This window comes from Hyperolius riggenbachi, chromosome 5 (assembly GCF_040937935.1).
Source record: "Hyperolius riggenbachi isolate aHypRig1 chromosome 5, aHypRig1.pri, whole genome shotgun sequence".
NCBI lineage: Eukaryota > Metazoa > Chordata > Amphibia > Anura > Hyperoliidae > Hyperolius > Hyperolius riggenbachi.
In genome coordinates this window covers 43524747-43541547 of record NC_090650.1, presented here as the reverse complement: position 1 = coordinate 43541547, position 16801 = coordinate 43524747, and the positions used below count along the sequence as shown (strand labels likewise).

The 16801-nt window shown below is 47.1% G+C and overlaps 1 protein-coding gene across 2 annotated transcripts in view; it reads right to left on the bottom strand.

Annotated features, from left to right (window-relative positions):
- LOC137518158 (macrophage mannose receptor 1-like) overlaps window positions 1-16801 on the bottom strand; it is a 493922-nt gene that overhangs the window by 172738 nt on the left and 304383 nt on the right. For both annotated transcript variants that reach the window (XM_068235572.1, XM_068235573.1), the window contains exon 22: window positions 9951-10111. In XM_068235572.1, coding sequence (XP_068091673.1) covers window positions 9951-10111 — 161 coding nt within the window. The remainder of the gene's footprint in view (window positions 1-9950; window positions 10112-16801) is intronic.

Here is a 16801-nt window from a genome sequence, read left to right as displayed (position 1 = left end):
GGTAATAACATAACTGCCAGAAGGCATTAGAACAACACTCAAACATACATACAACAATCATTACCCTGCAATATATACCCATGCATTTCAATGAATATGTAAACATATGTGTCTGGCCCACCGTAACAAAACAGTGGCCAAACAACATAAAGGCTAACTCTACGCCTCAAACCTAATCTATATACATAAAACAAAAAAAGGAGATAATGTCCGAAAACAGTGTCAGAGGAGAAATGCACAGTCCGGGCATACCATGCCGCCCAGATGGTGTGGTGAGGTAATGCCCCTGGGCAGAGAAAAGGCGTAGGAACACCCGTCTGGCAACTAAAATGCCCGAACTAAACGGGCAAAAATGATGAAAAACCCTCCATCTCATTAAGACCAGGAGGAGCTGTTGCCTTAAGATCAAAGATCCACCGGCATTCTCTCTGCTTAAGTAATCTGTCTTGATTACCACCCCTAATTGATCCATGTATGCGATCTAATCCAACAACTCTGAGACCAATGTGGTTCCCCTCATGAAATTGTCTGAAATGCTGACCGACAGGCGCAGTGGAGTTCGCACTCTTGATACTTTTAATATCTTCTGAGATGCGTTCTCGCAACTCCCGTGTGGTCTTGCCAATGTAAAAAGCCCCACAGGGGCACATTAGCATGTATACCACAAATTTTGTTAAGCAGTTGACATAGTGCGAAAGCCTCCACTGCCTCCCGTCTGGAAGCAGAACAGACCCACCCACGTGCATGTATCTGCAAAACCTACAGCCCCCGCAGGTATAGGTACCAAGGGTCCGACAGTGCGGTCTTGGGCCATCGACACCATCAAAGTGACTCCTAACCAAGGAGTCCCTAAGTGAAGGTGCTCTGCGGAAGGCAATTTTGGGCCTTGGTGTAATGAAAGGGGATAGTTGTGGAGCATTACATAAAATGTACCAATATTTGTCCAGAGCATGCATAATTAAATCATGCTCCGAGCAATAACGGGTGCAAAATCTCGTCTGTCGATTGGAGGACTCAGTGATTCTATTTGAATTGAGCAATCTAGATCAATCACTACTGCGTGCTCTCTTGAAGGCCTGTCTAAGGATCTTATCATTGTAGCCCCGGGCCTGGAAACGTGTGCGCAAAGCCCCCGCCTCCTGTGTGAATGACTCGTCATCGGTGCAATTACGCCGGATTCTTAAGTACTGTCCGGTAGGGATACCCCTCACCGTATGTGCCGGATGGCAGCTGGTGGCCTGTAGGAGGGCATTGGTTGACGTCTCCTTCCTATACAGAGTGGTACGGATGTTCCCCATATGATCACAAACTATCATCAGATCCAAAAAGGAAATTGAATGCTGATCGCAACTAAAAGTAAATCGCAAATTTCGATCATTGATATTTAAACGATCTATAAATGCATTCAGATCTCTCTGATCACCAGACCAAAGCATGAATATATCGTCTATGTACCTGTGCCAGACCAAGATCCGGCACAGGTACATCGAAAGGTCCTCACTAGCAAATAGATCGCGTTCCCACTCCCCCAAGTACAGGTTAGCATAAGACGGGGCACACGTAGTCCCCATCGCCGCCCCCTGCACCTGGAGGTAATGGTCACCGTCAAACACAAAAATGTTGTTGGTCAATAAAAATTGTAGGAGGACCAACAGAAACTTGTTGTGATCTGCGGACTCCAAACCCAACTCTCCAAGGAAGGTGCCAACTGCCATAATGCCCAAATCGTGTGGAATGGATGAATAAAGGGCCTCGACATCCAGGGCAACCAGCACGGTGCCAGACGGGACCTGCAAACCATCAATGGTTCTTAAAAAATGGGAAGTGTCCCTTATATAGGATGGGAGGGATTGCACGTGTGGTTGGAGATGTTTGTCAATATATACACTCACTTTTTCTGTTAATGAGCCACAGCCAGATACAATCGGCCGGCCTGGTGGTTTATCCAGACCCTTATGCACTGTTGGCAGTGCATAAAAGGTCGGAGTCACAGGGTATAATACTTTCAAAAAGTCATAAATCTCCGTGGAAATAACCTCACGCTGCAATGCCCCATCCAAGATGGAGTATAAGTCCCGCTGACACCGCGCAACCCTGGACGGCGAGACCCTTGTGTAGCATTCACGATTAGTGAGTATCTGCATACACATATCCCTGTAGGCCAAACTAGACATCACCACCACATTACCACCCTTATCCGATGGTTTTATGACCCAATTCTTTTTGGATTTGAGTGCTTCGATCGCCGATAACTCCTCATCAGTAAGGTTGGCGGGGTCAGTGCGCACACGTAGTTGTGATATCTCCCTCTCCACAGATGCCACGAATGTCTGTAGATTGGTATTGAGTGATAAGGGGGGATACTTCTGTGATTTATTCTTAAATTGATCACTATTAACCTCGGTATATGGAGGAGACAGAGGGAGGGAGACGGAGGCATCCACCGTGGGGGCCCCTGCCCCCGCATCTGGGCACCAAAACTGGCCCAAATTGTCCTCATCTGGCACTTCACCAGCCAAAGCTTGCAAATCCAACAAAGCACGACGATCTGAATCAGTCAGTGCGTTAAGAGTAGTCCATCTTCTCCCCGGCGGCCGCACAGGACCCGTACGGGCGCACAGCAATTGTAACAAAATCCTCCGACCAAACAGGTGAAGGTCCTTAATTACCTCAAATTTGTCCATGTTATAGGTAGGGCAGAAGCCCAAACCATGATACAAGACCTTCAACATCCCAATGGGGATATCTTCATTCGTTAAATTAATCACCTGCAAATCGGACGAGACGGCGGCCGCTGGGGGAACAACATCACCGACCCCCGAAGGGGTTAGTCTAAAAAAGTACCAGAAGAGGACAATGACATGGGCACAGAGGTCCCAGGGGCGACGTCCGCCTGTCCCTCCCCCAAATCGTCCGACTGTGCCTCGACCTGGCATTGTGCCAGTTGGTTAGCCTTTTTTCTATTCTGCGTACGTTTCAGGCCCCTGTCTCTCTGAGCCAATGCAGCGGTATCGGTTTTAGAACGAAGATTGTATGTTTTAGATTGACTTAGGTTGGAAATCGAGCTGCGAGATACTGAGCTTGCTGTACTAGTACTTATACCCGAACCTTCTGACTCCTCTCCCGCACTGGAAGATGGTGGTTGGTCAGGTTTTCTCGGGGGCCGGGGTTTTCTCTCACCGAATCGGGGATCTTTAAGACCCCACTTATATGCAGTACCCAACCGATATGACAGTCTATCCCGCAGAATCTTTTGGTCTCTTTTGACCACAAGTTCCTGATTAAACCTCTTAATATGAGTTAGAAGCTCACTGTTTCTTTTCTCATATAGAGGATCATCGCTGCACATAATCAGAGAGTCAGTGACCTTTACGATTTCTTTCTCAACATTTTTTAATTCGTCCTCATCTAACTCGTTCATCAACATGAGGCAACCATTTGCACATGTCTCGAAGTTCTTTTCCCATTTGGTTTTAAACTCTGAAGAGAGATTCTTCCTATGTGGGAAGATCTGAATGCGCAACCATAATGGTGCGAAATGATCACTCAGATATTCCCGATTGTATTTAATATTCCACCATAGATGAGACTTCTGTTCGTACAGGCGATTTAGCTTCCTGAATCCACCATTAATCAATTGACGGGCATTCCTACCCTCCTGCGTCCGGGAACACTCCTCCTCCACCTGGGCAACCAAGGTATCCCACTGCAACATACTCCCCCGACACTGGACGGACAATAAATTGCAGGACTGGACTTGAGACTGCTACACTGCTGGGATCTATTGTCCCTTTAACCCCGATAAACCAGGTATACCTCCTATCGCAGAGAGCAAGGCTCACAGACTTTCAATGTTCACAATTTGTATTTGTATTTTTTGTACACATTTTAATATTTTTCCAATAAAGGCTTTTTTTATGCTGGATGTGCCCTCCGCTTTCAACTTTAAAGTATTTGGCTAGATGGAACTGTTATTGGGTCTGGAGCACTCCGGAGAGGCCCAGTGAAGTAGCCCTGTGCACCTGATCTTCTATATATTCTGGATCAGCTGGACAGTCACTGTTCTGTCATTCAGCTACATCAGCCGGGCGACCATATGGGCTGTAAAGCCACCATCACCTGCACTCTCGTCATGGTGCGCACCAGTCCAGCACGGCCGTCACTACACAAACGGCTGTTTGTAGTCACTGCATACCTTTCACTGCATCTGTGACTGCACATTGTATTATACCTGGCAGTCAGTGCATAACTTGCACTTGAATGGATGGCAGACTTGCCCTCCATAACGGATTCCCGTTAAAGGATTTAAAGTTGATTCATTACAATTAGGGCCTCAAAAAGTCCTCCTGAGTCCTGTATTGTTATTTTTGGTCATTACCTCGGGGCGGGCATGCCTGCCTGCTGCCCTCCTTGCCTGGATGTGTGGTGGTAGCCGTTTCTTAGGCTCCAACTCCGGAACGCAATAGAAACCGGAATCCCCGGCCATTACCCGTGGTCAGTCACCATGGTACTGAGACTATAGTACCATCTACAGTTTCACACAATTGAAAAAATGGCAAACTTGCCCTCCATAAAACATTCTTGGCAAATGCTTTCGACTTGGTTTGTCTTCCGCTGGGTCAAGGGTCCATCTGACCACAGATGCCTGGTCTGCAAAGCACGGTCAGGGCAGGTACAGCATGGGTCTCAGCAGGCTCCCACTTCGGGGCGGAATCCAACCTTGACTCCCCGGTCATTACCCGTGGTGACAATGGCAGACTTGCCCTCCATAACTGATTCCCGTTAAAGGATTTAAAGTTAATTCATTTCGAAAACAGCAGGGCCTTCCGAGTCCCGTATTGTTATTTTTGGTCACTACCTCGGGGCGGGCATGCCTGCTGCCCTCCTTGCCAGGATGTGTGGTGGTAGCAATTTGTTAGGCTACAACTCCAGACCGGAATCACACCAGGAAGGGTTCCCCCGCCATTACCCTTGGTCACAATGGCAGACTTGCCCTCCATAATAGATTCTCGTTGCAGGTACTGAACAGCAAGTAGAAAATGTAATGTAAAAAAAATAGATGTAAGCTTTAACAATGGTAGAGAAAGAACCATCGAAAGTTGATAAGGCAGACAGACATTACCTTACCAGACATCACTGAGTGAGGAAGAGCAATTCTCACCATGGTGCGCAGTAGTCCAGCACGGCCGTCACTACACAAACAGCTGTTTGCGGTGCGTTACACAGTGAGTTTGGTGTGTCAGTGTGAAGCAGTACACTAATTACACTACCTGATTGATGTATACACATGCAAGATGTTTTAAAGCACGTTAGGCCTGCAATTTAGCATTCAATGTGATTTCTGCCTTAAAACTCTGCTTTGGGTTCAATCCAGATATTTCCCCGGGACTTTTAGCGTCTATCCCACTCCGCCATGCCCCCCTCTAGGTGTTAGACCCCTTGAAACATCTTTTCCATCACTTTTGTGGCCAGCATAAGTGTTTCTAGTTTTCCAAGTTCGCCTCCCCATTGAAGTCTATTGCGGTTCGCGACCTTTTCCGCGAACCGAACCTTCCGCGGAGGTTCGCAAACCAAAAATCTGAGGTTCGGCCCATCACTACTCCCAAGAAGCTATCACATCCTATCAGCGGGATTTGCAGGAGACAGGGGCTGTTTCTACTGGCACTCTGCTCTTGTCAATCACAGGTAATCCCTCTCTGCTTCTGTGAGTCACGGCTCCCGCACAGTCTCTGCACTGTTTCTGACACACCAGAGCTGCCGGTAATCAATGCATATGTTTCTGGGTTTTACCACATGTTCTAGTCTTTATGAATTTACATTTACTGACATGAGTTGAGGTATTGACTGTACAAATTGGTAATTTACCTGACTGCTTAGTAATTTCAGCTTTCTATGTGTTTGTTAACAGCCTTTATGAATTGACATTTTCCTAAGTGCTCGGTAAAGTCAGATGTTTCTGCATTCCCTCATGCGGTAATGCTTTAGGAATCAAGGGACAAGTGTATATTGTGGGAACGCTGCCTTATTATGTGTATTTTGTGAAAAAACTGCCAGATTATGTGTATTTTGTGGGAACCCTATTGGATTATGTGTATTTTGTGAGAATGCTGCCGCATTATGTGTATATTGTGGGACCACTGACTTATATGTGTAGTTTGTGGGAACACTGCCTTATCATGTGTATTTTGTGAGAACGCTGCTGGATTATGTGTAATTTGTGGGAACGCTGCTGGACCATGCGTTATTTGTGGTAACACTGCCTTATCATGTGTATTTTGTAGCAACGATGACAGATTATGTGCATTTTGTGGGAATGCTGCCTGATTGAGTGTATTTTTTGGGAATGCTGCAGCATTATGTGTATTTTGTGGGAATGCTGCCATGTTATTCATATGTTGTGGGAACGCTGCCAGATTAATTGCATTTTGTGGGAACTCTGTCTTATTATGGGAATGTTGAGGACATGATGCCGCATTATCTCTATTTTGTGGGAACGCAGCTGGATTATGTGTATTTTGTGGGAACACTGCTGCATTATGTGTATTTTGTGGAAACATTGCCTTATTATTAGTATTTTTGGGAACGCTGCCAGATTATGTGTATTTTGTGGGAACACTGACGGTTTATGTGTATTTTTGGGAACGCTGCCAGATTATGTGTATTTTGTGGGAACACTGCCGGTGTATGTGTATTTTGTGTGAACGCTGCTGGATTATGTGTGTTTTGTGGGAACTCTGCCTCATATATATTTAGTGGGAATGCTGCCGCACTTTGTGTATTTTAGGGGAACTCTGCCTTGGTATGTGTATTTTGTGGGGATGGAGCCACATTCTTTGTATTATGTGGGACCCCCCCCCCCTCCCCAGATTATGTGTATTTTGTGGGAACAAATGCTTTATTAAGATCATAAACAGTAACCATATCCCAAACCACTGTCTGTTTTCACTTCACAATTTGTTTTACTGGCATTGCCAACATGATGTAGTGTGGCTGCCAACTGATGCATGCCAGGGGATGTAGTGTGTCTGGCTGCTGCACATGCGGGGAGATGTAGTCTTTCCTGGCCTGGTGTAAAGATTACATCTCCCGGCAGGCATCAGCGTCTGGGGACGCCACATCTCCTGGCACTCGCCAGTGGTCGGGCATTCTACATCCCCTGGCATCCATCAGCACTCGGGAGTGCCACATTTCCTGGCATACACCAGTGGCCAGGAATGCGCTGGACTTTGAAATGCAGCTGTAGGTAAGTTAATTTAACACTGCCCCACAAAGTTTCATTTACAAACATCCCCTAGGGAGAGGTTCTTTTAAATACTTTTTATAGGAATATAGGAGGAGCAAATGTAGAAGTTATTAAATGGAGTGATTAGTGTATAGTCAATCTGATCCTGAGGAAGATGGGCACTTCCATTGAAATGTAGATTGCTATTCTGATTAAAGAATTTTAGAATATTGCAGCTGATGCAATCTCTGCTTTTAGGGGGACACAGCAGTGAGAGGAATGGGAAGACTGACTATACTCCTTTTAACCTCCCTGGTGGTCTACTAAAACCGCCAGGTTGGCGGCGCAGCACTTTTTTAAAATTTTTATTTTTTTAAATCCATGTAGCTAGCCTAGCGCTAGCTACATGATAGCCGCTGTGCAGCAGCATCCCCCCCACCCCTTCCGATCACCTCCGGCGATCAGAGCAAACAGGAAATCCCGTTCAGAATGGGATTTCCTGTTTGGCTTCCCCTGTCGCCATGGCGACGATCAGGATGATGTCATCCACGTCATCCACATCATGGTGTCTGCGGGAGTCCCGATCCACCCCTTAGCGCAGCCTGGCGGTGATTGGCTTCTCCACGCAGCTAGCAAAGTGCTAGCTGCGTGTAACAAAGCAAACGACGTGGAAATCGGCCCACCAAATCCTCCGCGTCGGCTTGGCCCGTGCTCAGCTCGGGCTTACCGCTGAGAAGGTTAAATTTGACCCAAACTCTTGTACAGCACACAATAAAACATCTTTTTTCCACATATAGTTGTTGAATAAATTCACTGGACTGTGCTCTGTGCTTGTTTAGCTAAATCAGAGTGTCAATTATCTGTTCTCAGCAGTTGTAAATCAGAGCAGTGAGCTGCCATGGTAGCTCCAGTGGCGTAGCTAAAGAGCTGTGGACCCCAATGCAAGTTTTACATTTAGGGCCCCCTAAGCACTCTATACATAACAATTGATATGGTGCACCAAAACCTGCCAATGGCAACTACAGTGTCAGAGGTGCAAGAAGAGGATGGGGAGCAGTTTGTTAGTGATTACCACTATTCAAAGTATCTGTAGAAGTAATTATTATGAGCACAGGACCAAAAGAATGCCAATACTGCAGCTGAGGGACGGCCCCTGTAGCCCAAGGGCCCCGATGCGGTCGCAACCTCTGCACCCCCTATTGCTACGCCCCTGGGTAGCTCTTTTCCCTACAGTATACACAGACTTAACCCTTTCTGTGCTTCCACTGAGGTGCCTAGGGGAGCCCGAACCCTAAATACAGCCCTGCCGCTGTCCATTCAAATGGATAGAATTGTTTTTTAAATGCCGTTTTTTCAGGTTAGACCCCATTGTTCCCATTGGAACTACTGTTTCCAAGTAGTTCTGCACATTCTGCACATTTAAGATGCTCGGATACCCCCAATCACGAATTTGAGTAAATCCGGCCACGGCAGAATTGAAATCCGAATACGTTGTGATCGTGATCCGGATTTTAACCGTGATTACATGTAGAATCCGTGATCATGGCCGTGATCATAAATTTGAGTTTCACGTGACTATTGACTTTAACGCAAAGCCCCCATACATGCTACAATCCCCAAAATTGCATGGATGATAAAGGTGATCAGTGACTACAACTTAAAAAAATCAAAAAGAGCTTTTAGTTTTTGAGAAAATCAATTTTAAAGTTTCAAATGAAAAAAGTATTTATGATTAAACACCACCCAAACCGGCCGACTTTAGTGGTTAATAGCAAAGCACCCTTACATGATATAAATACCAAATTTGCATGATATGTTAAGTAGAAAAATGGGAATAAGGGGGAAAAAATTGATTTTAAAGTTTCAAAGAAAGTTTCAAAGGAAAAAAGTATACATGTAAATGCGGTAAATACATTAACTGTATACAAAAACCTATAACGTCTTTTTGAAAACATATTTCCCCCTAGTTCCCACTGTTCTACTTAAAGAGAAACTCCAACCAAGAATTGAACTTTATCCCAATCAGTAGCTGATACCCCCTTTTACATGAGAAATAGAATGATTTTCACAAACAGACCATCAGGGGGCGCTGTGTGACTAATTTTGTGCTGAAACCCCTCCTACAAGAGGCTCTGAATACCGCGGTACTCCTGGCAAACTGCCACAATGTAACAATGTTCACAGACATGAAATGGCTGTTTCCAGCTGTCTAACAGCTACAAACAGCTAAATAACCTGCCCACAGTAACAATGTCACCATGTAATAAATGTCAGAATGTGAATCTGGGAGAGGAAAGATTTTACAATGGGCAAACACTGACTAAATCATTTATACATAATTATTGTAAAAATGAAGCACTTTTTTTATTACATTATTTTCACTGGAGTTCCTCTTTAACATATCCTGCAAATTTGGTGATTATACCATGTAAGGTGGTTTTGCTATTAACCGCTAAAGTCGTCGGGTTTTCAGGTTATAATCTCGGCCGTGATCACAGCTAAATCCGTGATCACGAGACAAATTTGGACCACGATCACAAGTGCATTCGGAACAGGAATTTGTAATCTGACCTCATGATCAGGAAAAATAGGTCGTGATCACGGGTTACCTGTGATCACGAGGCCATGGAGAGCAACACTAGTGACATTTTCTTTGTTGACATACGATGAAGGCTACAAGAGATGGCTAAACAGGCATGAATTATCTTTATATATGACTAAAACTTACATCATCAAAGGAGAATGTGTAACTAATTGGATAACCTTTGGCCCAGTTGGTATAATACACGCCGCTCTGGTCTGTCCATACATACTTGTGCTTTTTGTTGATGTCATTCAATCCAATCCAAACATCAAATTTGATATCTTTTGAATTGTAGGTCAGGAAAGCTGGAAGAAAAAGTAAGTAAAACTGCTAAACAAGAGAAAAATAAATACACGTACAGTGAGAGCAGCTGGAGGGAATGTGAGCAATTTAGGGGGATTTACCACATGCAGCTCCAGGGGCGTTGGTAGGATCCTAAGAGATCCGGGGCACTTTTGGGCACTCCAGCCAAAAAATAGGTGTGGCCATGCACCAGAATATGGGTGTGGTCATGGGTGGAGCCAAATTTACACAAACTTAACAGCAGTCTAAGTAGGCCTGTCCAGCAAAATGTTGGATGAAGCCCCCCTCTCCATTAATATTTTTTTTAAAAATGCAGCATATCACATAAATAGACAGTGTCACTTAAACATAACTGGGCAGAGTCTAGGCAAAGTTACCTGGCTTTTGTGCTGGCTAGTCTGGCTTTCCGCTGGGCAGTCTAGCCTGCTGCCAGGTTGTCTGGCAGTCCCTCCATAGCGTTTCCTGACCTTTTAGTGGACCCCCTCCCATGCTCCCGTGGGACTCCCATTGAGGCAGCACAACTCCCAGCATGCCCTATGGAACTGTTCCATGCATATGCCCCCATAAAGGCATCACAGCACCCAGCATGGCACCACAGCACCTAGTAGTCCCGCATAGATGCCCTGTGTGGTGCCATGCTGGGCGCAGTGGTGCCTCTATTGGGCATGTTGGGTGTTGCAGTGAAGGAAAAGAAACCTGGAAGAAGAGATGCCTGCAGAATCTGGAGACCAAGCGGCCGGAGGTGAGTACTGTTGCCCGCTGCCTGACTCTGCCTGAGGGACATCCGGGGCACTCCAGAATAGATCCGGGGCACGTGCCACTGATCTTTGGGGCTAGCAACGCCCTTGTGCAGCTCCACCACAAGTTCTCTGTTTCAAGTCTTTGTCCCTTTTAGCCACAGTAACAGATTGCCCAGCAAGCTCATGGAGAATACCATTGTCTGTAATATTATCTCTACCCATGTTTGTTTCTTATATTGTACAGCACCACGGAATATGTTGGCACTTTATAAATCAATAATAATATTCACTTGTCTCTATTCTATTACTGATTTTACAAAAAATATAGTCCTCAACGGTCCTAAATCTCGCAGCTATCTTGTCTGCAAACCTGCTGAAGTGGGCAGGCAACTTGGGAACAACGTATGAGAAATTAAGGGGGAGCCCTATTGAAAAAGATACATCTAAATCATGCACCCTACTTAGAAGAGGGTGGAGATGGGCTTCCTTAAAAAAAATAAGTTAGGAGAAGATTTGTTTGTGGAATCTCCCAAACAGTGGTGCTCATCCAATATTCGGATATCCAAGCTACCCAGATAATCCAAACTTTTTCAGCTATCCAACCTCGGATCCGGATTCTGGATATCTGGGCAAATCCGGAATGCGGTATCCGGATTATCAGCGGTATCCGGATAGGAATTCGGATATCCAGTCGGTTATCCGAATCCGGATACTGTAAATAAGGAGATGACGTCCATTACGTCATTGAGCCAATCAGAGGGCTCCCAGCCTAAGCCCTAGCAACCAATCACAGATGGGAACCCTGGCCAGCCCCTCCTGACCTCAATGAGCCAATCAGAGGGTTCCCAGTCTAAGCCCTAGCAACCAATCACAGAAGGTAACCCTGGTCTCGCCCCCCCCCCCCGTATATTAAGGAGGGGTGCCAATCTCGTCCTTGCTTGTGACTGCTCACTGAGAGACATGCTCCAGTGCTGCTGGACTACCAAGTGCTATATACAGTGATAAACCTAAAGCTTTTCAGTGATTAACACCTTCACTACACTACTGTTCTATTGTTTATTAGTTAGCTAGCTTGATTTCATTCAGTGACAGTCAGAGTCTGTGCTGCAGCAGCTGCTATTAGGTCCTGTGTCTGTGTGTGATGTGCACAGACCAGGCCTGCTGCTGGCCTGCTGCTGGCCTGCTATTAGCCACAGTATAGGCTAGGGAATAGGATTACTGTGTTCAGGAATGCTCATCCACATTTCGGGTATCTGAACTACCCAGACAATCCAAACTTTTTCTGCTATCCAAACTCAGATTCGGATTCCGGATATCTGTGTAAATCCGAATATTACTATCCGAGTTAACTCGGATATCTATCTGAAATCCGCTATCTGGTCGAATACTCAGTTCAGATACCCGAATAGAGGGTTTAAGGGCAGAAATGACATTGGAGGCATAAAGTCAGAGAGAGAGAGAGAGAGAGGGAGGGAGGGAGAGAGAGAGAGAGAGAGAGAGAGGGAGGGAGGGAGAGGGAGGTTTTGGAAGCAATTTCAAGAATTTAAAGGCCACTTCCGGTTTTCTATCCGCATAACCGAATCAATTCTTATTTTAAAAAGGGGTATCCGAGCATCCCTGACTGTGCTATTGTGTAGTTAGTACTGCAGTGCTAGTTAGTTGTTAGAGTAGTACTACTGTGTTAGCTTACTACAGATTACTGCAGTGCTGCTGTGCTAAGCAGTGTCAGTGTGACAGTTAGACTGTTAGTGTGCACTAGTGTCTTCTACCCTGCTGTCTGTCACTCTGTGCTGATTTGCTTTAAAGTGAAATAGAGATGAAGCATCCCCATGTATTTTACCATATATATCAGTGGGAACATTAGAGAAAACACCTACCCTGCTCTCTGTTTCATTATTTACTGTTCAGCTTGCTTCTTTCCAGCACTGATAAAATCCCTGCCTTGGCATTCAGTCTGGCTTTGCTATAATGACTTAGCTATAATGATTCCTGAGCAAACCCACAAGGGGGCAGGCTTGGGCTTGAAAAGACAGCACAGAAGACAGACTCAGCTATAAAGATTCCTGAACAAAGCCATACTAAATGCTCAGTCGGGGATTTTACCAGGGCTGATCAGAAACAAGCTGAACAGTAAATAATGAAACAGAGAGCAGGGTAGGTGTTTTCTTTAATGTTCCCACTGATATATATGGTAAAATACATGAGGGTGCTTCGTCTCTGGTTCCCTTTATAGTCCAACCCTGATTTTAATAGAGTACAAGTACCCCACATTATCTGGCTGAAGCAAGCTGGCGCTGGCAGTGGTCAGACTCAGAGCACCAGAACCCCCTCTGCCACTCCTGCCGACACTGAGGCCTGTTCAGGCAGCCAGTCCTCGGTGGCCTCCTCTGCTCTCTACACCGCTTCCTGTGCAAGGAAAAAACATTGCGAGACCCTGTTGGGCGAGTCTTTACCTGTTGTTGGCAAGAGGGGGACATGAAGTGGCTGGGAATTACTATGCCTGCCTTACCACCCTTTACCCCCACCACTAGTGTTGGGCGAACAGTGTTCGCCACTGTTCTGGTTCTGCAGAACATCACCCTGTTCGGGTGATGTTCGAGTTCGGCCGAACACCTGATGGTGTTCGGCCTTTTAAGTTCGGGTTCGCCCCGAACTACTAATTGGCCGCCGAACAGGGCCGAACAGGGCCCTGTTCGGCCGAATACTGCCCCCCTATGGGGTCGCAGGCATAATGGGGGAGCATGCCCCAATCGCGGGGGGGGGGGGGGGGGCGGAAATTCCCCCCACCCCCTCCGCTAGCGCTCCCCCCTCTGCCCGCTTCCCCATACAAAAGTTTCAGGAAGTACTGGTCCGGTGGTAGTGGGTGGCTGGCAGTGGGCGGCACTGTGAAGTGAGTGACTGAGGAGGAGGAGTCCGGAGAGTGACGCGTTGAGGGAGGCCGGGCAGCGGGCGGTTCAGCAGTAGTACGGTACTACTGGTGAACCACCCGCTGCCCGGCCTCCCTCAACGCGTCACTCTCCGGACTCCTCCTCCTCAGTCACTCACTTCACAGTGCCGCCCACTGCCAGCCACCCACTACCACCGGACCGGTACTTCCTGAAACTTTTGTATGGGGAAGCGGGCAGAGGGGGGAGCGCTAGCGGAGGGGGTGGGGGGAATTTCCGACCCCGCGATCGGGGCATGCTCCCCCCTTATGCCTGCGACCCCATAGGGCCCCCAAAAGCGGGATGTTCGGGAAGTTCGGGGTTCGGCCCGAACATGCCGAACATTGCGGCCATGTTCGGCGAACTTTCCCGAACCCGAACATCCAGGTGTTCGCCCAACACTACCCACCACCACAACCTCCTGGCTCCTCCTTAACTATTACTAACTAAGCCGCCTGGTTCACAATTTTTTTTAAAAAAGCCGTGGTACCACCAACGCCACGATCCACGTGCCACGTACACGTGCCACGTCCGTTACACCTGCTGCTGCTGCATTGTCCTGCTCCTGCTGCCTGTGCTGCTCCCACCGCCAGGGTGCCACAGGCCACCAGTGGTGCTCGGATACCCCTTTTCAAAATCCGGATTGGATCCGGATACCCAGATATCTGATCCGGGTCGGATATCCGACCTCAGTATCTGGGGTATCCGGCCAGATTCGGATATCTGGATAGAAAAACCGGAAGTGCCGTTTAAATTGCTTTAAAAAGGGTATTTAGGATAAATGAGGCATGTATCATCATTATTTTGCAATGGGGTTGATGATGTGGGGACTTCAAATCCCCCCCCCCCCCCAAAAAAAAAATATGGCTGTCAATTAACATTAGGCCTAGGTTCCAGACAGCGGTCGTGCAGCCCACATTGTGTCCAAAGTCCAGCCGCACAACTGGGACATGACAGTTTTCAGCCAAGACACCTCCAAAAAATTACGCAGCAATTGTGTTTTGGGTTAAATATAGGTGGTATCAGTGGCCTGTGGCACCCTGGCCTGGCGGTGGGAGCTGCACAGGCAGCAGGAGCAGGGCAATGCAGCAGCAGCAGGTGTAACATGTGCCAGGAGCATGCCGGACGTGGCACGTGGCACTTGCCAAGTGTCACGTGGCACTTGGCATGTGGCACTTGCCAAGTGTCACGTGGCACTTGTCACTTGTCAAGTGTCACTTGGCACGTGTCATGTGGCACTTGCCAAGTGTCACGTGGCACTTGGCACGTGTCACGTGTCACTTGCCAAGTGCCATGTGACACTTGGCAAGTGCCACGTGACACGTGCCAAGTGCCACTGGCAAGTTCCACGTGACACGTGCCAAGTGCCACGCGACACGTGCCAAGTGCCATACGACACGTGCCAAGTGCCACGTGACACTTGGCAAGTGACACGTGCCAAGTGCCACATGACACGTGACACGTAGAGGTGTAGCGAACGGTTCGCCAATGAACGGTTCTAGGTGAATTTTGGGGGTTCGCGTTCGCCTGCACCAGGCGAACTTTTGCGGAAGTTCGATTCGCCCCATAATGCACTATGAGGGTCAACTTTGACCCTCTGCATCACAGTCAGCAGGCACATTGTAGCCATTCAGGCTACACTAAGCCCTGGAGCCCCACCCCCCCTTATATAAGGCAGGCTGCGGCGGCCATTAGCCTCACTCGTGTGCCTGCTAGAGACAGAGTAGGGACAGCTGCTGCAGACTTCTTCTTCTAGGGACAGATTAGTTAGGTTCTTGGCTGCTTAGCTTGCTCCTGGCTTATTATTATTGCTTTTACAGCACCCCTCAATAGCTCTTTTCAGAGCTCATCCTGTACTTTTTTCTTTTTTTTTTTTACTGTGTGTCAAACTGACACTTTTGTTGCATGCACAGCCTTGCTAATTCATAGTGTGTGTGCCACTGCCAGCAGCCCAGCACATTCAGTGACTGACTACCTGTGTGTGTGACAGGGAGCTGCACATTGTACTACCCAGTACTGCATATACCCAGTACCTGTTGTGTTTACTTAACCCACCTCATCACTGCATATAACTAGCTTTGTGTTGAGTGAACCCAGCTCACTGCATCTAACTACCTGTTGTGTTGAGTGAACCCATCTCACTGCATCTAAGTACCTTTATTGTTCAGTGAACCCGGCTCACTGCATCTAACTACCTGTTGTGTTGAGTGAACCCACCTCACTGCATCTAAGTACCTTTACTGTTCAGTGAACCCACCTCACTGCATCTAAGTACCTTTACTGTTCAGTGAACCCACCTCACTGCATCTTACTACCTGTTGTGTTCAGTGAACCCAGCTCACTGCATCTAACTACCTGTTGTGTTCAGTGAACCCAGCTCACTGCATCTAAGTACCTTTACTGTTCAGTGAACCCACCTCACTGCATCTAAGTACCTTTACTGTTCAGTGAACCTAGCTCACTGCATCTTACTACCTGTTGTGTTCAGTGAACCCAGCTCACTGCATCTAAGTACCTTTACTGTTCAGTGAACCCAGCTCACTGCATCTAACTACCTGTTGTGTTGAGTGAACCCACCTCACTGCATCTAAGTACCTTTACTGTTCAGTGAACCCAGCTCACTGCACCTTACTACCTGTTGTGTTCAGTGAACCCAGCTCACTGCATCTAACTACCTTTTGTGTTGAGTGAACCCACCTCACTGCATCTAAGTACCTTTATTGTTCAGTGAACCCAGCTCACTGCATCTTACTACCTGTTGTGTTCAGTGAACCCAGCTCACTGCATCTAACTACCTGTTGTGTTGAGTGCACCCACCTCACTGCATCTAAGTACCTTTATTGTTCAGTAAACCCAGCTCACTGCATCTAACTACCTGTTGTGTTGAGTGAACCCACCTCACTGCATCTAAGTACCTTTATTGTTTAGTGAACCCGGCTCACTGCATCTAACTACCTGTTGTGTTGAGTGAACCCACCTCACTGCATCTAAGTACCTTTACTGTTCAGTGAACCCAGCTCACTGCATC